General features: G+C 44.4%; 1 protein-coding gene and 1 non-coding gene across 2 annotated transcripts in view; both read left to right on the top strand.

Moving 5' to 3' along the window:
- LOC117468649 (centrosome and spindle pole-associated protein 1-like) overlaps window positions 1-22,256 on the top strand; it is a 34,767-nt gene that overhangs the window by 2,623 nt on the left and 9,888 nt on the right. Inside the window, exons 3-14 of the mRNA XM_034112877.1 lie at window positions 9,907-9,984; window positions 10,792-10,887; window positions 10,978-11,143; window positions 11,192-11,429; window positions 11,512-11,589; window positions 14,051-14,142; window positions 14,210-14,306; window positions 14,374-14,416; window positions 14,489-14,637; window positions 14,722-14,922; window positions 16,595-16,706; window positions 18,162-18,309. Coding sequence (XP_033968768.1) covers window positions 9,907-9,984; window positions 10,792-10,887; window positions 10,978-11,143; window positions 11,192-11,429; window positions 11,512-11,589; window positions 14,051-14,142; window positions 14,210-14,306; window positions 14,374-14,416; window positions 14,489-14,637; window positions 14,722-14,922; window positions 16,595-16,706; window positions 18,162-18,309 — 1,498 coding nt within the window. The remainder of the gene's footprint in view (window positions 1-9,906; window positions 9,985-10,791; window positions 10,888-10,977; window positions 11,144-11,191; window positions 11,430-11,511; window positions 11,590-14,050; window positions 14,143-14,209; window positions 14,307-14,373; window positions 14,417-14,488; window positions 14,638-14,721; window positions 14,923-16,594; window positions 16,707-18,161; window positions 18,310-22,256) is intronic.
- trnar-ccg lies at window positions 10,434-10,506 on the top strand. The gene has a single exon. It is a non-coding gene; the product is annotated as a tRNA-Arg (tRNA).

Here is a 22,256-nt window from a genome sequence, read left to right as displayed (position 1 = left end):
AACACAGTCTGATTCTCTCTCTACAGAAACACAGTCTGATTCTCTCTCTACAGAAACACAGTCTGATTCTCTCTCTACAGAAACACAGTCTGATTCTCTCTCTACAGAAACACAGTCTGATTCTCTCCCTACAGAAACACAGTCTGATTCTCTCCCTACAGAAACACAGTCTGATTCTCTCCCTACAGAAACACAGTCTGATTCTCTCCCTACAGAAACACAGTCTGATTCTCTCCCAACAGAAACACAGTCTGATTCTCTCCCTACAGAAACACAGTCTGATTCTCTCCCTACAGAAACACAGTCTGATTCTCTCCCTACAGAAACACAGTCTGATTCTCTCCCTACAGAAACACAGTCTGATTCTCTCCCTACAGAAACACAGTCTGATTCTCTCTCTACAGAAACACAGTCTGATTCTCTCCCTACAGAAACACAGTCTGATTCTCTCCCTACAGAAACACAGTCTGATTCTCTCCCTACAGAAACACAGTCTGATTCTCTCCCAACAGAAACACAGTCTGATTCTCTCCCAACAGAAACACAGTCTGATTCTCTCTCTACAGAAACACAGTCTGATTCTCTCCCTACAGAAACACAGTCTGATTCTCTCTCTACAGAAACACAGTCTGATTCTCTCTCTACAGAAACACAGTCTGATTCTCTCTCTACAGAAACACAGTCTGATTCTCTCTCTACAGAAACACAGTCTGATTCTCTCCCAACAGAAACACAGTCTGATTCTCTCTCTACAGAAACACAGTCTGATTCTCTCTCTACAGAAACACAGTCTGATTCTCTCTCTACAGAAACACAGTCTGATTCTCTCCCTACAGAAACACAGTCTGATTCTCTCTCAACAGAAACACAGTCTGATTCTCTCTCTACAGAAACACAGTCTGATTCTCTCTCAACAGAAACACAGTCTGATTCTCTCTCTACAGAAACACAGTCTGATTCTCTCTCTACAGAAACACAGTCTGATTCTCTCCTACAGAAACACAGTCTGATTCTCTCCCTACAGAAACACAGTCTGATTCTCTCCCTACAGAAACACAGTCTGATTCTCTCCCTACAGAAACACAGTCTGATTCTCTCTCTACAGAAACACAGTCTGATTCTCTCTCCTACAGAAACACAGTCTGATTCTCTCCCTAACAGAAACACAGTCTGATTCTCTCCCAACAGAAACACAGTCTGATTCTCTCCCACAGAAACACAGTCTGATTCTCTCTCTACAGAAACACAGTCTGATTCTCTCTCTACAGAAACACAGTCTGATTCTCTCTCTACAGAAACACAGTCTGATTCGCTCTCAACAGAAACACAGTCTGATTCTCTCCCTACAGAAACACAGTCTGATTCTCTCTCTACAGAAACACAGTCTGATTCTCTCTCTACAGAAACACAGTCTGATTCTCTCCCTACAGAAACACAGTCTGATTCTCTCTCTACAGAAACACAGTCTGATTCTCTCCCAACAGAAACACAGTCTGATTCTCTCCCTACAGAAACACAGTCTGATTCTCTCCCTACAGAAAAACAGTCTGATTCTCTCCCTACAGAAACACAGTCTGATTCTCTCTCTACAGAAACACAGTCTGATTCTCTCCCTACAGAAACACAGTCTGATTCTCTCCCTACAGAAACACAGTCTGATTCTCTCCCTACAGAAACACAGTCTGATTCTCTCCCAACAGAAACACAGTCTGATTCTCTCCCAACAGAAACACAGTCTGATTCTCTCTCTACAGAAACACAGTCTGATTCTCTCCCTACAGAAACACAGTCTGATTCTCTCTCTACAGAAACACAGTCTGATTCTCTCTCTACAGAAACACAGTCTGATTCTCTCTCTACAGAAACACAGTCTGATTCTCTCTCTACAGAAACACAGTCTGATTCTCTCCCAACAGAAACACAGTCTGATTCTCTCTCTACAGAAACACAGTCTGATTCTCTCTCTACAGAAACACAGTCTGATTCTCTCTCTACAGAAACACAGTCTGATTCTCTCCCTACAGAAACACAGTCTGATTCTCTCTCAACAGAAACACAGTCTGATTCTCTCTCTACAGAAACACAGTCTGATTCTCTCTCAACAGAAACACAGTCTGATTCTCTCTCTACAGAAACACAGTCTGATTCTCTCTCTACAGAAACACAGTCTGATTCTCTCTCTACAGAAACACAGTCTGATTCTCTCCCAACAGAAACACAGTCTGATTCTCTCTCTACAGAAACACAGTCTGATTCTCTCCCTACAGAAACACAGTCTGATTCTCTCTCAACAGAAACACAGTCTGATTCTCTCTCTACAGAAACACAGTCTGATTCTCTCTCTACAGAAACACAGTCTGATTCTCTCTCTACAGAAACACAGTCTGATTCTCTCCCTACAGAAACACAGTCTGATTCTCTCTCTACAGAAACACAGTCTGATTCTCTCCCTACAGAAACACAGTCTGATTCTCTCTCTACAGAAACACAGTCTGATTCTCTCCCAACAGAAACACAGTCTGATTCTCTCCCTACAGAAACACAGCCTGATTCTCTCCCTACAGAAACACAGTCTGATTCTCTCTCTACAGAAACACAGTCTGATTCTCTCTCTACAGAAACACAGTCTGATTCTCTCTCTACAGAAACACAGTCTGATTCTCTCTCAACAGAAACACAGTCTGATTCTCTCCCTACAGAAACACAGTCTGATTCTCTCTCTACAGAAACACAGTCTGATTCTCTCCCTACAGAAACACAGTCTGATTCTCTCTCTACAGAAACACAGTCTGATTCTCTCCCAACAGAAACACAGTCTGATTCTCTCCCTACAGAAACACAGTCTGATTCTCTCCCAACAGAAACACAGTCTGATTCTCTCCCTACAGAAACACAGTCTGATTCTCTCCCAACAGAAACACAGTCTGATTCTCTCCCTACAGAAACACAGTCTGATTCTCTCTCTACAGAAACACAGTCTGATTCTCTCTCTACAGAAACACAGTCTGATTCTCTCCCTACAGAAACACAGTCTGATTCTCTCTCAACAGAAACACAGTCTGATTATCTCCCAACAGAAACACAGTCTGATTCTCTCTCTACAGAAACACAGTCTGATTCTCTCCCTACAGAAACACAGTCTGATTCTCTCCCTACAGAAACACAGTCTGATTCTCTCCCTACAGAAACACAGTCTGATTCTCTCCCTACAGAAACACAGTCTGATTCTCTCCCAACAGAAACACAGTCTGATTCTCTCCCTACAGAAACACAGTCTGATTCTCTCTCTACAGAAACACAGTCTGATTCTCTCTCTACAGAAACACAGTCTGATTCTCTCTCTACAGAAACACAGTCTGATTCTCTCCCTACAGAAACACAGTCTGATTCTCTCTCTACAGAAACACAGTCTGATTCTCTCCCTACAGAAACACAGTCTGATTCTCTCCCTACAGAAACACAGTCTGATTCTCTCCCTACAGAAACACAGTCTGATTCTCTCCCTACAGAAACACAGTCTGATTCTCTCCCTACAGAAACACAGTCTGATTCTCTCTCTACAGAAACACAGTCTGATTCTCTCTCTACAGAAACACAGTCTGATTCTCTCTCTACAGAAACACAGTCTGATTCTCTCTCTACAGAAACACAGTCTGATTCTCTCCCTACAGAAACACAGTCTGATTCTCTCCCTACAGAAACACAGTCTGATTCTCTCCTCTACAGAAACACAGTCTGATTCTCTCCCTACAGAAACACAGTCTGATTCTCTCCCTACAGAAACACAGTCTGATTCTCGCCCTCTCTCCCTACAGAAACACAGTCTGATTCTCTCCCAACAGAAACACAGTCTGATTCTCTCCCAACAGAAACACAGTCTGATTCTCTCTCTACAGAAACACAGTCTGATTCTCTCCCTACAGAAACACAGTCTGATTCTCTCTCTACAGAAACACAGTCTGATTCTCTCTCTACAGAAACACAAGTCTGATTCTCTCTCTACAGAAACACAGTCTGATTCTCTCTCTACAGAAACACAGTCTGATTCTCTCCCAACAGAAACACAGTCTGATTCTCTCTCTACAGAAACACAGTCTGATTCTCTCTCTACAGAAACACAGTCTGATTCTCTCTCTACAGAAACACAGTCTGATTCTCTCCCTACAGAAACACAGTCTGATTCTCTCTCAACAGAAACACAGTCTGATTCTCTCTCTACAGAAACACAGTCTGATTCTCTCTCAACAGAAACACAGTCTGATTCTCTCTCTACAGAAACACAGTCTGATTCTCTCTCTACAGAAACACAGTCTGATTCTCTCCCTACAGAAACACAGTCTGATTCTCTCCCTACAGAAACACAGTCTGATTCTCTCCCTACAGAAACACAGTCTGATTCTCTCCCTACAGAAACACAGTCTGATTCTCTCTCTACAGAAACACAGTCTGATTCTCTCCCTACAGAAACACAGTCTGATTCTCTCCCAACAGAAACACAGTCTGATTCTCTCCCAACAGAAACACAGTCTGATTCTCTCTCTACAGAAACACAGTCTGATTCTCTCTCTACAGAAACACAGTCTGATTCTCTCTCTACAGAAACACAGTCTGATTCGCTCTCAACAGAAACACAGTCTGATTCTCTCCCTACAGAAACACAGTCTGATTCTCTCTCTACAGAAACACAGTCTGATTCTCTCCCTACAGAAACACAGTCTGATTCTCTCTCTACAGAAACACAGTCTGATTCTCTCTCTACAGAAACACAGTCTGATTCTCTCCCTACAGAAACACAGTCTGATTCTCTCTCAACAGAAACACAGTCTGATTCTCTCTCTACAGAAACACAGTCTGATTCTCTCTCTACAGAAACACAGTCTGATTCTCTCTCTACAGAAACACAGTCTGATTCTCTCCCTACAGAAACACAGTCTGATTCTCTCTCTACAGAAACACAGTCTGATTCTCTCCCTACAGAAACACAGTCTGATTCTCTCCCTACAGAAACACAGTCTGATTCTCTCCCTACAGAAACACAGTCTGATTCTCTCTCTACAGAAACACAGTCTGATTCTCTCCCTACAGAAACACAGTCTGATTCTCTCCCTACAGAAACACAGTCTGATTCTCTCCCAACAGAAACACAGTCTGATTCTCTCCCAACAGAAACACAGTCTGATTCTCTCTCTACAGAAACACAGTCTGATTCTCTCTCTACAGAAACACAGTCTGATTCTCTCTCTACAGAAACACAGTCTGATTCGCTCTCAACAGAAACACAGTCTGATTCTCTCCCTACAGACACACAGTCTGATTCTCTCCCTACAGAAACACAGTCTGATTCTCTCCCTACAGAAACACAGTCTGATTCTCTCCCTACAGAAACACAGTCTGATTCTCTCCCAACAGAAACACAGTCTGATTCTCTCCCAACAGAAACACAGTCTGATTCTCTCTCTACAGAAACACAGTCTGATTCTCTCCCTACAGAAACACAGTCTGATTCTCTCCTCTACAGAAACACAGTCTGATTCTCTCTCTACAGAAACACAGTCTGATTCTCTCTCTACAGAAACACAGTCTGATTCTCTCTCTACAGAAACACAGTCTGATTCTCTCCCAACAGAAACACAGTCTGATTCTCTCTCTACAGAAACACAGTCTGATTCTCTCTCTACAGAAACACAGTCTGATTCTCTCTCTACAGAAACACAGTCTGATTCTCTCTCTACAGAAACACAGTCTGATTCTCTCCCTACAGAAACACAGTCTGATTCTCTCCCTACAGAAACACAGTCTGATTCTCTCCCTACAGAAACACAGTCTGATTCTCTCCCTACAGAAACACAGTCTGATTCTCTCCCTACAGAAACACAGTCTGATTCTCTCCCTACAGAAACACAGTCTGATTCTCTCCCTACAGAAACACAGTCTGATTCTCTCCCTACAGAAACACAGTCTGATTCTCTCCCTACAGAAACACAGTCTGATTCTCTCTCTACAGAAACACAGTCTGATTCTCTCTCTACAGAAACACAGTCTGATTCTCTCTCAACAGAAACACAGTCTGATTCTCTCTCTACAGAAACACAGTCTGATTCTCTCTCTACAGAAACACAGTCTGATTCTCTCCCTACAGAAACACAGTCTGATTCTCTCCCAACAGAAACACAGTCTGATTCTCTCCCAACAGAAACACAGTCTGATTATCTCCCTACAGAAACACAGTCTGATTCTCTCCCAACAGAAACACAGTCTGATTCTCTCCCTACAGAAACACAGTCTGATTCTCTCCCTACAGAAACACAGTCTGATTCTCTCTCTACAGAAACACAGTCTGATTCTCTCCCTACAGAAACACAGTCTGATTCTCTCTCTACAGAAACACAGTCTGATTATCTCCCAACAGAAACACAGTCTGATTCTCTCTCTACAGAAACACAGTCTGATTCTCTCCCTACAGAAACACAGTCTGATTCTCTCCCTACAGAAACACAGTCTGATTCTCTCCCTACAGAAACACAGTCTGATTCTCTCCCTACAGAAACACAGTCTGATTCTCTCCCAACAGAAACACAGTCTGATTCTCTCCCTACAGAAACACAGTCTGATTCTCTCTCTACAGAAACACAGTCTGATTCTCTCTCTACAGAAACACAGTCTGATTCTCTCCCTACAGAAACACAGTCTGATTCTCTCTCTACAGAAACACAGTCTGATTCTCTCTCTACAGAAACACAGTCTGATTCTCTCCCTACAGAAACACAGTCTGATTCTCTCTCAACAGAAACACAGTCTGATTCTCTCTCTACAGAAAACACAGTCTGATTCTCTCTCAACAGAAACACAGTCTGATTCTCTCTCTACAGAAACACAGTCTGATTCTCTCTCTACAGAAACACAGTCTGATTCTCTCCCTACAGAAACACAGTCTGATTCTCTCCCTACAGAAACACAGTCTGATTCTCTCCCTACAGAAACACAGTCTGATTCTCTCCCTACAGAAACACAGTCTGATTCTCTCTCTACAGAAACACAGTCTGATTCTCTCCCTACAGAAACACAGTCTGATTCTCTCCCAACAGAAACACAGTCTGATTCTCTCCCAACAGAAACACAGTCTGATTCTCTCTCTACAGAAACACAGTCTGATTCTCTCTCTACAGAAACACAGTCTGATTCTCTCTCTACAGAAACACAGTCTGATTCGCTCTCAACAGAAACACAGTCTGATTCTCTCCCTACAGAAACACAGTCTGATTCTCTCTCTACAGAAACACAGTCTGATTCTCTCCCTACAGAAACACAGTCTGATTCTCTCTCTACAGAAACACAGTCTGATTCTCTCTCTACAGAAACACAGTCTGATTCTCTCCCTACAGAAACACAGTCTGATTCTCTCTCAACAGAAACACAGTCTGATTCTCTCTCTACAGAAACACAGTCTGATTCTCTCTCTACAGAAACACAGTCTGATTCTCTCTCTACAGAAACACAGTCTGATTCTCTCCCTACAGAAACACAGTCTGATTCTCTCTCTACAGAAACACAGTCTGATTCTCTCCCTACAGAAACACAGTCTGATTCTCTCCCTACAGAAACACAGTCTGATTCTCTCCCTACAGAAACACAGTCTGATTCTCTCTCTACAGAAACACAGTCTGATTCTCTCCCTACAGAAACACAGTCTGATTCTCTCCCTACAGAAACACAGTCTGATTCTCTCCCAACAGAAACACAGTCTGATTCTCTCCCAACAGAAACACAGTCTGATTCTCTCTCTACAGAAACACAGTCTGATTCTCTCTCTACAGAAACACAGTCTGATTCTCTCTCTACAGAAACACAGTCTGATTCTCTCTCAACAGAAACACAGTCTGATTCTCTCCCTACAGACACACAGTCTGATTCTCTCCCTACAGAAACACAGTCTGATTCTCTCCCTACAGAAACACAGTCTGATTCTCTCCCTACAGAAACACAGTCTGATTCTCTCCCAACAGAAACACAGTCTGATTCTCTCCCAACAGAAACACAGTCTGATTCTCTCTCTACAGAAACACAGTCTGATTCTCTCCCTACAGAAACACAGTCTGATTCTCTCTCTACAGAAACACAGTCTGATTCTCTCTCTACAGAAACACAGTCTGATTCTCTCTCTACAGAAACACAGTCTGATTCTCTCTCTACAGAAACACAGTCTGATTCTCTCCCAACAGAAACACAGTCTGATTCTCTCTCTACAGAAACACAGTCTGATTCTCTCTCTACAGAAACACAGTCTGATTCTCTCTCTACAGAAACACAGTCTGATTCTCTCTCTACAGAAACACAGTCTGATTCTCTCCCTACAGAAACACAGTCTGATTCTCTCCCTACAGAAACACAGTCTGATTCTCTCCCTACAGAAACACAGTCTGATTCTCTCCCTACAGAAACACAGTCTGATTCTCTCCCTACAGAAACACAGTCTGATTCTCTCCCTACAGAAACACAGTCTGATTCTCTCCCTACAGAAACACAGTCTGATTCTCTCCCTACAGAAACACAGTCTGATTCTCTCCCTACAGAAACACAGTCTGATTCTCTCCCTACAGAAACACAGTACAGAAACACAGTCTGATTCTCTCTCTACAGAAACACAGTCTGATTCTCTCTCAACAGAAACACAGTCTGATTCTCTCTCTACAGAAACACAGTCTGATTCTCTCTCCTACAGAAACACAGTCTGATTCTCTCCCTACAGAAACACAGTCTGATTCTCTCCCTAACAGAAACACAGTCTGATTCTCTCCCTACAGAAACACAGTCTGATTCTCTCCCTACAGAAACACAGTCTGATTCTCTCCCAACAGAAACACAGTCTGATTATCTCCCTACAGAAACACAGTCTGATTCTCTCTCTACAGAAACACAGTCTGATTCTCTCTCTACAGAAACACAGTCTGATTCTCTCTCTACAGAAACACAGTCTGATTCTCTCTCTACAGAAACACAGTCTGATTCTCTCCCAACAGAAACACAGTCTGATTCTCTCTCTACAGAAACACAGTCTGATTCTCTCTCTACAGAAACACAGTCTGATTCTCTCTCTACAGAAACACAGTCTGATTCTCTCCCTACAGAAACACAGTCTGATTCTCTCTCTACAGAAACACAGTCTGATTCTCTCTCTACAGAAACACAGTCTGATTCTCTCTCAACAGAAACACAGTCTGATTCTCTCTCTACAGAAACACAGTCTGATTCTCTCTCTACAGAAACACAGTCTGATTCTCTCCCTACAGAAACACAGTCTGATTCTCTCCCTACAGAAACACAGTCTGATTCTCTCCCTACAGAAACACAGTCTGATTCTCTCCCTACAGAAACACAGTCTGATTCTCTCTCTACAGAAACACAGTCTGATTCTCTCCCTACAGAAACACAGTCTGATTCTCTCCCAACAGAAACACAGTCTGATTCTCTCCCAACAGAAACACAGTCTGATTCTCTCTCTACAGAAACACAGTCTGATTCTCTCTCTACAGAAAACACAGTCTGATTCTCTCTCTACAGAAACACAGTCTGATTCTCTCCCTACAGAAACACAGTCTGATTCTCTCCCTACAGAAACACAGTCTGATTCTCTCTCTACAGAAACACAGTCTGATTCTCTCCCTACAGAAACACAGTCTGATTCTCTCTCTACAGAAACACAGTCTGATTCTCTCAACAGAAACACAGTCTAATGTTTGACTATATTGTCTTCACTGACTCACTGTCACTTTTTTAATAACAATACCTTGCTATCTTATTCCCTTTAGTGTCATACCTCCTTATCTTTGATGTTGTTATCTTTAATGTTGTTGTAAAGCATGATCTCTTTTTATATTGAAGCTTATTCAGTCTCTGTTCTTCCTGCAGAAAAAGGATCTGAAAACTGAACCTCGTGCACAGCCTCAGGGTCTCTCTCTGCCAATCCATGAGAAGATATCAGTCCAGGTGTGTGTGTGTGTGTGTGTGTGTGTGTGTGTGTGTGTGTGTGTGTGTGTGCGCGTGCGTGCGTGTGTGTGTGGGTCTGTGTGTGTGTGCGCGCGCGTGTGTGCGCGCGTGTGTGTGTGTGTGTGTGTGCGTGTGTGTGTGTGTGTGTTTGTGTGTGTGTGTGTGTGTGTGTGTGTGTGTGTGTGACATAAGAGGAACAGGTATCTCTCCATGGTCTTCAAAGCGGGACTGTTCCCTGTTGCATAAACTCACTCAGAACAACATGCTGCATGAGTTGTTGATGGCCCATTGCTCTGTTTCTCACGGCAACCTGTGATGTTTACAACCACACAGTTAAGAAAGTGTGTCAGTGGGGGGGAGGGGGGGAGGGGGGGGAATCACCACAATGAGTTGATAAAGGACAATGTAGACAATGGACACAACTTAGACAAAAGACAGGATCTCTTCAAGGCCCAGTGGCCTAATGGATAAGGCATCAGCCTCCGAAGCTGGGGATTGTGGGTTCAAGTCCCACCTGGGTCGGGAACCAATACTTTGCATCTTTGAAGAACTACAAATCACATATATCTTCTGCAAAATGGCAATATTCAATCCTGAAAGTGAACACTAATTTTCTCCAGAAAAACAGATATATCGAGACCCCCAATTATCTCCAATTCTTTACTCTCTGTTTCCATGTGTTTTGTGTCTGTTGATGTGTTTTGTGTCTGTTGATGTGTTTTGTGTGTGTTGATGTGTTTTGTGTCTGTTGATGTGTTTTGTGTCTGTTGATGTGTTTCTGGTGACTCTGAATATATTCTCTCACAGGAAAAACTAAGGGAGGAGAGAAAGAGAGAATACAACCTCTTCCTCCAGGAAAAAGCTCAAACTGGGAGATTGAGGAGGGGAACACCTCCTGCCAAGGTAATGGGAACTCTGGTTGGTGGGACAGTAAATAAAAACACGGTGATAATTCTAATTTTTGCACTTTCACTTCGGTCTTTTTTCTTTCAGCCTGAACAGGTTCCAGCTTCAGATGCTGTTTACAACATCATCAACACCCTCAAAAACACACACTCTCCTCCTACCGTCAACACATGTACAAACACACACACACACTCTCCTCCTACTACTATCAACACCCGTACAAACACACGCCCTCGTACACACACACACCCTCGTACACACACACACCCTCGTACACACACACACCCTCGTACACACACACACTCTCCTCCCACCATCAACACACTCACAAACACACACCCTCCGTCCAGGAGAGACGCCGCCACCCTGACGGAGGACGGGGAAAAAGATGGAGAAAGTGCCACGAGTCGAGGAAGGAGACGTTGGAGAGTCCAGAGACCGAAGAAGCCTCTCTACCTGTACAGCTCTGAGGAGGAAGAAGCCATCACTGAGCTGGAGGTGGAGCTGGAGGAGAGAAGGAGGAAACACAGAGCCAACAGGTGAAGGTTTAATACATCTAATCCTCAGAGAATGATGGTGAGACGATGAGATGATGATTTCTCTACTCCTGCTTTATGTCAGAGCTCCTCTGGAGATAAAGGAGGTGAAGGACCCTGATGTTAAAGACCACAACAACAATGACTGGCGCTGGATGTCAGAGTAAGAAAAATACACTTTATTATTATTATTTAGCCAATAATCTCCTCCTCTAGAGTCACGTACATCTTCTCAGTCAATAGATGCTGTGATGGAGAGACAGCACAGTGGGACACACAGCTACAGGTCACTGTGATGGAGAGACAGCACAGTGACACACAGCTACAGGTCACTGTGATGGAGAGCCAGCACAGTGACACACAGCTACAGGTCACTGTGATGGAGAGCCAGCACAGTGACACACACAGCTACAGGTCACTGTGATGGAGAGACAGCACAGTGGGACACACAGCTACAGGTCACTGTGATGGAGAGACAGCACAGTGGGACACACAGCTACAGGTCACTGTGATGGAGAGACAGCACAGTGGGACACACAGCTACAGGTCACTGTGATGGAGAGCCAGCACAGTGGGACACACAGCTACAGGTCACTGTGATGGAGAGCCAGCACAGTGGGACACAGCTACAGGTCACTGTGATGGAGAGCCAGCACAGTGGGACACACAGCTACAGGTCACTGTGATGGAGAGACAGCACAGTGGGACACACAGCTACAGGTCACTGTGATGGAGAGCCAGCACAGTGACACACAGCTACAGGTCACTGTGATGGAGAGACAGCACAGTGGGACACACAGCTACAGGTCACTGTGATGGAGAGACAGCACAGTGACACACACAGCTACAGGTCACTGTGATGGAGAGACAGCACAGTGGGACACACAGCTACAGGTCACTGTGATGGAGAGACAGCACAGTGACACACAGCTACAGGTCACTGTGATGGAGAGCCAGCACAGTGACACACAGCTACAGGTCACTGTGATGGAGAGACAGCACAGTGGGACACACAGCTACAGGTCACTGTGATGGAGAGCCAGCACAGTGGGACACACAGCTACAGGTTACTGTGATGGAGAGCCAGCACAGTGGGACACACAGCTACAGGTCACTGTGATGGAGAGCCAGCACAGTGGGACACACAGCTACAGGTCACTGTGATGGAGAGCCAGCACAGTGGGACACACAGCTACAGGTCACTGTGATGGAGAGCCAGCACAGTGGGACACACAGCTACAGGTCACTGTGATGGAGAGCCAGCACAGTGGGACACACAGCTACAGGTCACTGCTGATGCACTGACTATATTATGTCAATAAGTCAAAGTAAGCTGGTTACATTTGGGACGGTGATAGGAGAGGCCCCTTGGCTCGCCTCCAGGCTGGAGCTGATTGATTACAGAACGAGGCTTCACTGTATGATGTAAAGTGGAAGATGGGTGTGTTCCAGTCATGAAGCTGTTGTTCTGTGTGTCTGTTAGTCTGCAGAAGTCATGAAGCTGTTGGTCTGTGTGTCTGTTAGTCTGCAGAAGTCATGAAGCTGTTGGTCTGTGTGTCTGTTAGTCTGCAGAAGTCATGAAGCTGTTGTTCTGTGTGTCTGTTAGTCTGCAGAAGTCATGAAGCTGTTGTTCTGTGTCTGTTAGTCTGCAGAAGTCATGAAGCTGTTGTTCTGTGTGTCTGTTAGTCTGCAGAAGTCATGAAGCTGTTGTTCTGTGTCTGTTAGTCTGCAGAAGTCATGAAGCTGTTGTTCTGTGTGTCTCTTAGTCTGCAGAAGTCATGAAGCTGTTGGTCTGTGTGTCTGTTAGTCTGCAGAAGTCATGAAGCTGTTGTTCTGTGTCTGTTAGTCTGCAGAAGTCATGACGCTGTTGTTCTGTGTGTCTGTTAGTCTGCAGAAGTCATGAAGCTGTTGTTCTGTGTGTCTGTTAGTCTGCAGAAGTCATGAAGCTGTTGTTCTCTGTGTCTGTTAGTCTGCAGAAGTCATGAAGCTGTTGTTCTGTGTGTCTGTTAGTCTGCAGAAGTCATGAAGCTGTTGTTCTCTGTGTCTGTTAGTCTGCAGAAGTCATGAAGCTGTTGTTCTCTGTGTCTGTTAGTCTGCAGAAGTCATGAAGCTGTTGTTCTGTGTGTCTGTTAGTCTGTAGAAGTCATGAAGCTGTTGTTCTCTGTGTCTGTTAGTCTGCAGAAGTCATGAAGCTGTTGTTCTCTGTGTCTGTTAGTCTGCAGAAGTCATGAAGCTGTTGTTCTGTGTGTCTGTTAGTCTGCAGAAGTCATGAAGCTGTTGTTCTCTGTGTCTGTTAGTCTGCAGAAGTCATGAAGCTGTTGTTCTGTGTGTCTGTTAGTCTGCAGAAGTCATGAAGCTGTTGTTCTCTGTGTCTGTTAGTCTGCAGAAGTCATGAAGCTGTTGTTCTGTGTGTCTGTTAGTCTGCAGAAGTCATGAAGCTGTTGTTCTCTGTGTCTGTTAGTCTGCAGAGTCATGAAGCTGTTGTTCTGTGTGTCTGTTAGTCTGCAGAAGTCATGAAGCTGTTGTTCTGTGTGTCTGTTAGTCTGCAGAAGTCATGAAGCTGTTGTTCTCTGTGTCTGTTAGTCTGCAGAAGTCATGAAGCTGTTGTTCTGTGTGTCTGTTAGTCTGCAGAAGTCAGACATCATGAGGACGGCTGCAGCAGATTCTCCTTCCTCCATCAGCGACAAAGCTCAGGTCGTTACTGGACTCCTGATTGGTAAATATCATCCTTCATGCCTGGTATTGATGGTATGAAAGCACTTGTTTACGTTTCTGTGTCTCAGGAGCAGCAGACGAACAGACGACCTCTCAGGCGAAGAAAGAAAAGTACAAACAGGAGCTTCTGGAGCAGATGGCTGAACAGAAGAGGAACAAGAACCTGTGAGTGTTTATCACTCAGTCGTTTCTTTAAGGTGGTTTCAGATGGCTAAAACACCTTTGTTTTCAGGGAGAAGAAACTCAGAGGTGCTGCCACAGACCCTGGGAAACAGGTAGAGACCAATCAAACTGTCTCTAAGGTTTCTGCTGTTATTATGATCTGTATTTACAATCTCCTCTTCCAGCCTGACCACGTTCAGCGGGAACATGTCAGCCGCAGACGGGATGTCCGATACAAGCCAAGAGAGGAAGAGTCAGAGTACAGAGGAAGGTCTCATCATGACCCCAGTGCTCAGGTTTTTAATCACCACCTCGGAGACGTGTCCAACCCGAGGTAGCTTCCTGTCTCTGTGTGTTTCTGAGCCATGAACATCTACTCGTCTGTGAACTCACTGTAGTTTCTCTGATTGGGTTTCAGGGTTCCTCGTGTTCCTCGTGTTCCTCCTCCTCTTCCTCCCTCCTTTACGGATCATCACAGGACTCCACATGATGCAGAGTATCACTGCTATGGAGCCAACGATCCACTACATCCTCCTCACAATTACAGAACAGAGACTGAACATTTCCACAGTCCTCCTCCTGAGAGACATCCTCCTCTCAGACCCAGCCGACACACACAGTCCGAGTCCAGGTTGGTTTATAAAAGCAGAAGACACATTCAGCGGTTCCTCATGAAGTCTCCTCAGCAGGGAGTGTTTATCTTTGGTGTGCTCCATGCTATCACCTCGTCACATCTGCACTAAAGTCTGTGCTGTAGCAACTTCAAATCAGCTGTTTTTCTGTCTAGAGAAAATGATGAGTTACGCAAATATCGATATAAAGTCTTTTAAGATCTTTTATTTTATTGCTTGCAAGCATGACGACTCCTTCTGAGTGTGACAGACTGTCTTATAAGGAAACATCACAGATAATTTACATGACAACATGTGGTCCAGGTGGATCACAAAGAACAGTTGGGTGTTCAGATCCCCCCCTCGAGCTAATCTCTTCCTGTAGAGTCATACATCCCAACACATCTGTTCTCACACATTGATAAGCCATTCCCAGGATACAGCAGATGTCAGGAGTACACTGGATTAAGCTTTAATACCATCATTGCCATAACATTTGCAACCACTCTTCTTTTTAACCCTGAATCACTGAGAGCTTTAACACCAGTCATGATACTTATTCTAGATCCAGGAGAAGACCCTCACTTTAAAACAACCATCAGTGCTTCCTCACGTCACATCTTTCAGATATAAAGCAGTCATCAACTCTCACTGTTTGTACAAATGTCCATATATTTAACCTGAAAAACGACTCATATCTGTGTTTAATCTGCGTTTCCACTACACGGCCTCGCTCGGTACGGCTAGGCCTCGTTAGGACTGGCTCACTTTATGGCGCATTTCCATTACAGTTTAGGAACTGGGGTAGTTACTATAGTAACGCAGTGTAGGCGGAGCCGTGACGTCATCTTCAATGAGAACTCCAGAAAAACAACACAGCCGTTAGCTGTTAGCACTCAGAGCTCACAGCTCCTCATATCTGTTCAGAAACTAGACAAAAGTGAAACAAGTACAAACCACAGACTGTCTGTGTCATGGTGAGTACAGTCGCTGCTTTATTTATGTCTGTATAGGCCGTTGTTGTGAGTGTGGACGGTCGAAGCATATACTGCGTTAGCTTAGCCAATCTCCATTTAGAAAACATGCATTTTAAAAGGTGTTTCTCTGCCGTCTGTCTGCAGACTTGTCAAAGCATTAATTCATGGTTTTTACTAACCGGTATCAGTATGTTGTTACTTCATCATTTTGAAACGTGTATTACAATTAAATCACGGTCAAATATGTCCATCTTGTTGTAGTTGTAGCCCCCTTGCCAGCGATGCTCTCTCTAGTTTAGCATACTCAGCCCGACTCAGCCTCGTTGTCTCTGGCCCTAGACCCACGATTTTATGAGGCCAGAAAAACTGTGAATTAGGACCCGCCGGCCGGTACTAGGCCAAGTGGAAACGCAACCAAAGACGGGCCGCTGACGTCACAGCTCTCTTAAACGGGGCTCCGCGCTGTAGTGGAAACGCACACTACACAGCTAGCTCTACAGCTGTTGGCAAACAAGCAATGCTAGTTCGTAGCCAAGCAAGCGAGGCTGTTCTCACAATGAAACGTGACACACTGAAATACAGATTACAATCACTTTAAAACCTTAAATACTGATGTTTTTCACTCACTCTTTAGTCCAAGAGAAGACCCTTACTTTAAAATAACCTCCTCTCCATTATAATATCTCTGTCTGTGTGCTTTCAGAGTGACGGATCAGCATCATGTGTCCCTCCTGGAAGTTGGAGAGCCTCCTGCAGAGAAGTCAAAACTGATGAGAGAACGAGCTCAAAGCTACCAGGAGGCGCTCAGACTGCAGGTGAACAAAACATATGATCTCATTACCATGACCTTCATATGAGATAACTGAACACACACACAACCAGAGAGGGCAGAAGTACACACATCCTTTCCACAAGTAGAAGTACAAATACTCGTGTTTAAAAATACTCTGGTGAAAGTAGAAGTACTGACTAAACTTCTTTACTCAAGTCAAAGTAAAGAGGCTTTGAAATGTACTTCAGTAAAAAGTACCCATAACTAGCAGCTGTTTTAAAGAGTACCTGACCTCCCTTTATATTAATAGAACAATAATGTCATTGTTAGCTAATGAATGTTTCCATGCTGAACAACGGCAACATGACAACGTTTTCATTGGTCCCTCTTCTTTAGAGAAGACCAGGAAATGATGGATACACGGATCGTGTTCAAATCAATAGGCACGCAATGACTCTAAAGAATAATGATCACGCCACCAAACACACATTCAAACTAAAGGAACCAGCCTGTTTGGGAAATGTAACAAGTAGAAAGTACAGGTATTTGAGTTCAACATGTAAGAAGTAGAAAGTACAGGTATTTGGGTTCAACATGTAAGAAGTAGAAAGTACAGGTATTTGGGTTCAACATGTAAGAAGTAGAAAGTACAGGTATTTGTGTTCAACATGTAAGAAGTAGAAAGTACAGGTATTTGTGTTCAACATGTAAGAAGTAGAAAGTACAGGTATTTGTGTTCAACATGTGAGAAGTAGAAAGTACAGGTATTTGTGTGCAACATGTAAGAAGTAGAAAGTACAGGTATTTGTGTTCAACATGTAAGAAGTAGAAAGTACAGGTATTTGGGTTCAACATGTAAGAAGTAGAAGTACAGGTATTTGTGTTCAACATGTAAGAAGTAGAAAGTACAGGTATTTGAGTTCAACATGTAAGAAGTAGAAAGTACAGTATTGGGTTCAACATGTAAGAAGTAGAAAGTACAGGTATTTGGGTTCAAAATGTGAGAAGTAGAAAGTACAGGTATTTGGGTTCAACATGTAAGAAGTAGAAAGTACAGGTATTTGGGTTCAACATGTAAGAAGTAGAAAGTACAGGTATTTGGGTTCAACATGTAAGAAGTAGAAAGTACAGGTATTTGGGTTCAACATGTAAGAAGTAGAAAGTACAGGTATTTGTGTTCAACATGTGAGAAGTAGAAAGTACAGGTATTTGTGTTCAACATGTAAGAAGTAGAAAGTACAGGTATTTGTGTTCAACATGTAAGAAGTCAAAGTAAAAAGTCGTCAGAAAAATAAGTAGTGGAGTAAAGTACTGGTACCAGGAAAATGTACTTAACAAAGTATTTGTACTCCAATACTTCCCACCTCTGCACTTTAGTGATAATCAAGGAGAGTTCCCTCTTCCAGGTGTTTTGAGGGTTTTTTAAGAGCCAAACTCTGAGGATGCAGAGGTCTCAGAAAGTGACTTTTAAAAACATCCTGCTTGGTCTCGTGTCCAGATCAGAGAAAGAGAGGATCAGAAAAGGAAAGAGAAAGAGGAGAAGGAGCGATACGAAGCCAAGATCGAGGCGGAGAGGATGGCCTTTAACCCCTGGGGGAGGAGTGGAGCAGGAGCACCAATCAAAGACCAGAAAGGAAACGTCGTCAGTAAGTTACCCTACACCTTTTATGTCTATAGATTTCTCCTAAATTAACCAAAAAGTTTGTTTGTTTTCAACCTCATTCGAGATCAGATAAGAAGTACTTTCTTGATCCCAATGTGGGAAATGTTGGCGTTGCAGCAGCATCAAAAGACAAGGCGTTGAACATTAGAGAAATTAAAAGACTGGAAATAAACAGTCAAAAAATGTAAACGTCTCAAATAGAAATAAAATAGCATTAAAAAAAACATGTGGAAATACACATTTACAGTTACAATGTAAGCAGGATATTATATAAACATTAATTGTGCAACGAATGGATTATTAAATATTAGATTGATTACAAAAGTACAGCGGGAGTTGAAGTTATCAGAGAAGCAGAGCGTTCTCTTCCAGAGGAGACTTGTTATATAGGCTTAGATAGATAGATAGATAGATCGTACTTTATTGATCCCAAATTGGGAAATTGTTTTTGTTACAGCAGCATAAAAGGCATTTTACAATAAAACAAAATATACAAGAATAGAAATAAAATAAAATAAAATATAAAATATACATGTCAAAATACAAAATAGAAAATATACATACAGATATTATATATATATATATATATATACAAATATATATATATTCAAAATATATGGAATTATGGAGTATTAAATATGAAACAGATTATGTGTGAGTAAAATGTACAAGGTGGTTTTATTTCTAGAGAAACTATGGAGCAGAGAGTTCTCTTCCAGCCAGAGGTGATTTGTTGTACAGAGTTATTGCAGTGGGCAGGAATGTTTTCCAGTATCTGTCCTTGTGACAGGGGAGCTGCAGCTGTCTGTAGGAGAAGGAGCTGCAGCAGTCTGTAGGAGAAGGAGCTGCAGCATTCTGTTGGAGAACGAGCTCCGCTGACTGTCCAGCTGCAGGTGGAGAGGATGGGTGGGGTTATCCATGATGGACAACAGCCTGTTCAGTGTCCTCCTCTCCACCACAGCTTCAAAGGGTTCCAGCTTGATGCCGATGACTGACCCAGCTTTCCTGATCAGTTTATTGATCCTGCTGGTGTCACCGGCTCTGATGCTGCCCCCCCAGCAGACCGCAGCAAAGAAGAGTGCACTAGCCACAACAGACTGATAGAAGATCTCCAGCATCTTACTGCATACGTTGAAGGATCTCAGCTTCCTCAGAAAATAGAGTCTGCTCATCCCCTTCTTGTACACAGCGTCAGTGTTGATCCTCCAGTTCAGCCCATTGTCTAAGTGCACTCCCAGGTACTTGTAGACCTCCACAACTGCCACATCCTCTCCCAGAATGCACAGGGGCAGAGGAGGAGATGTCCTCTTCTTCCTGAAATCAATGACCATCTCTCTGGTCTTGGCCACATTCAGAAGCAGATGATTTCTTCCAGTCCACTCAACAAAATCACCCACCAGCGCTCTGTACTCCTCCTCCCGTCCATCCCTTATACACCCTACCACTGCAGAGTCATCCGAAAACTTCTGCAGGTGGCATGACTCTGAGTTGTATAGAAAGTCAGAGGTGTATAAGGTGAACAGGAAAGGAGACAGCACAGTCCCCTGTGGGGCTCCAATACTACCAACCACCACATCAGACAGCACACTGCCCAGCCGGACGTACTGTGGTCTGTCCGTGAGGTAGTTGGTAATCCAGGAGATGGTGGACGAGTTTACCCTCATAGCCTGCAGCTTGTCACTCAGTAGCCGAGGCTGGATCGTGTTGAATGCACTGGAGAAATCAAAAAAGGTGATTCTCACAGTGCAACCCGATCCATTCAGGTATGAGTGAGCACGCTGCAGCAGGTAAATAATGGCATCGTCCACCCCCAGGTGAGGCTGGTAGGCAAATTGCAGAGGGTCAAGGAATGATCTCACCTGCGGTCTGAGATGGGCCAAGACCAGTCTCTCAAGCACCTTCATCACATGAGATGTGAGTGCTACAGGGCGATAGTCATTGAGCCCAGAAGGAGTTGTCTTTTTAGGGACCGGAACAACGCATGATGTCTTCCACAGCACCGGGATGGTCTCCAAGTGCTGGCTCAGGTTGAATATATACTGGAGAACAGGAGCCAGCTGGCGTGCACAGGTCCTCAGGACCCTGGGGCTGATACCATCAGGGCCAGCAGCCTTGCCTTGGTGGAGTTTTTCCATCTGACTCTGGACCTGTCCTGTGCTCACAGTGAAGCGGGGGGGGGGGGCTTGATGGCAGGGGGGATAGAGGGGGGGGGGGGGTCTGAGGCTAGATGAGCAGAGGGGGGGGGGGGGGGGTCAGCGGCAATGTGAGCAGAGGGGGGGTGCAGAAGCCAGGCTGGGTGGTGGAGGAGAGGTGTGAAGTGTAGGTGGTGAGCAGAGGGGGGATGTTGACGCCAGGCTGAGAGGAGGAGGTGAGGTGAGAAGAGGAAGTGGAGGAGACAGCAGCGGGCGGAGAGCTAAACCTATTGAAGAAGGTGTTCAGCTCGTTGGCCCTCTCCAGGGTGCCCACAGTCAGTCTGTCTCTCCCTTTGAAGCCAGTGATAGCCTTCATCCCAGCCCAGACATCCCTGCTATTGTTCTGCTGGAGCTTAGTCTCCAGCTTCTTCCTGTACGAATCTCTGCCCCTCCTCAAATTGTCTCTCAGTTGATGCTGGATACTCTTCAGCATTGATTTGTCCCCAGACTTAAAAGCTTCCTTTTTCTTATTTAAAAGAGTTTTCAGGTCACTAGTAATCCAGGGTTTATTATTGGGGAAACAGTTGACAGTTTTAGCCGGTAATATTGTTTGTTCACAGAAGTTGATGTATTCTGTGATGCAGTCAGTCATATTATTGATGTCCTCTCCATGTGGCACACAAAGCACGTCCCAGTCAGTGGTCTCGAAGCAGTCCTGTAGAGCCTCATTAGCCCCTGGAGTCCATTTCCTCACAGTCCTGGTGGATACAGGCTGCCTCTGCACCAGAGGGACATATTTAGGAGCCAAAAAGACGAGGTTGTGGTCAGATCTGCCCAGGGGGGGGGAGGGCAGTGGCACAATATGCATTCTTGGTATTTGCATATAGAAGATCCAGAGTATTATTTCCCCTGGTGGGGCATTTCACATACTGAGTGAATGTAGGCAGAGATTTGTCCAGTTTTGCACGGTTAAAATCCCCAGTTATTGTTATGAATGCATTTGGGTGAAGAGTTTGGAGTTTGGCCACAGAGGAGTGAATGACGTCACCAGCCACCTCCGCGTCCGCGTTCGGTGGAATATAGACAGCAACTACGATGACAGAATAAAGTTCTCTAGGTAGATAAAATGGACGTAATCCCACAGCTAGCAGTTCAATGTCCGGGCTACAGAAACGCTCCTTCACAGTAACATGTCCAGGATTACACCATCGTTCGTTCACATACAGTGCAATCCCTCCTCCTTTCTTTTTACCGCTCAGAATAACGTCCCTGTCCGCCCGAACACTCGTGAAGCCGGGGAGAGCCGTGTTATTATCCGGGATGAGCGAGTGCAACCAAGTCTCGGTAAAACACATGATGCTACACTCACGGTATTCCCACTGCGTCTTCGTCAGCACGCGGAGCTCGTCCATCTTATTCCCCAAAGACCTCACGTTCCCCATTATGATGGCCGGTACACAGGGTTTGTACCTCATCTTCTTCTTCATCCTCAGCTTGGCCCCAGCTCTGCAGCCACGCTTGAGCCTCCGAAGCTCCTCCGGGATGTCATGCCTGGCTCCGGGCAGCAGCACGGGTCGGCACAGCGCAATCAGCTGCTCACGCGTGTAACAATGCCATCACTCCTCTGAGCATGGCTCTCCGACACAAAAAGTGAAAAAAGTAGCAGAAGAATGACCAGAAAACGTTCGAAGTAAAACGTGGCCATAGTTCGCTGCAAAACAAAATAAATATCCAAAGAAAAAAGTACAACTAAGAGAATAAAAGTAAACAAAAAGACAAAGATCAATAAAACACCGGG

This window comes from Trematomus bernacchii, unplaced genomic scaffold (assembly GCF_902827165.1).
Source record: "Trematomus bernacchii unplaced genomic scaffold, fTreBer1.1, whole genome shotgun sequence".
Taxonomy (NCBI): Eukaryota; Metazoa; Chordata; class Actinopteri; order Perciformes; family Nototheniidae; genus Trematomus; species Trematomus bernacchii.
The sequence above is the reverse complement of the archived record's forward strand: the minus strand, read 5'-3'. Positions and strand labels throughout refer to the sequence as shown.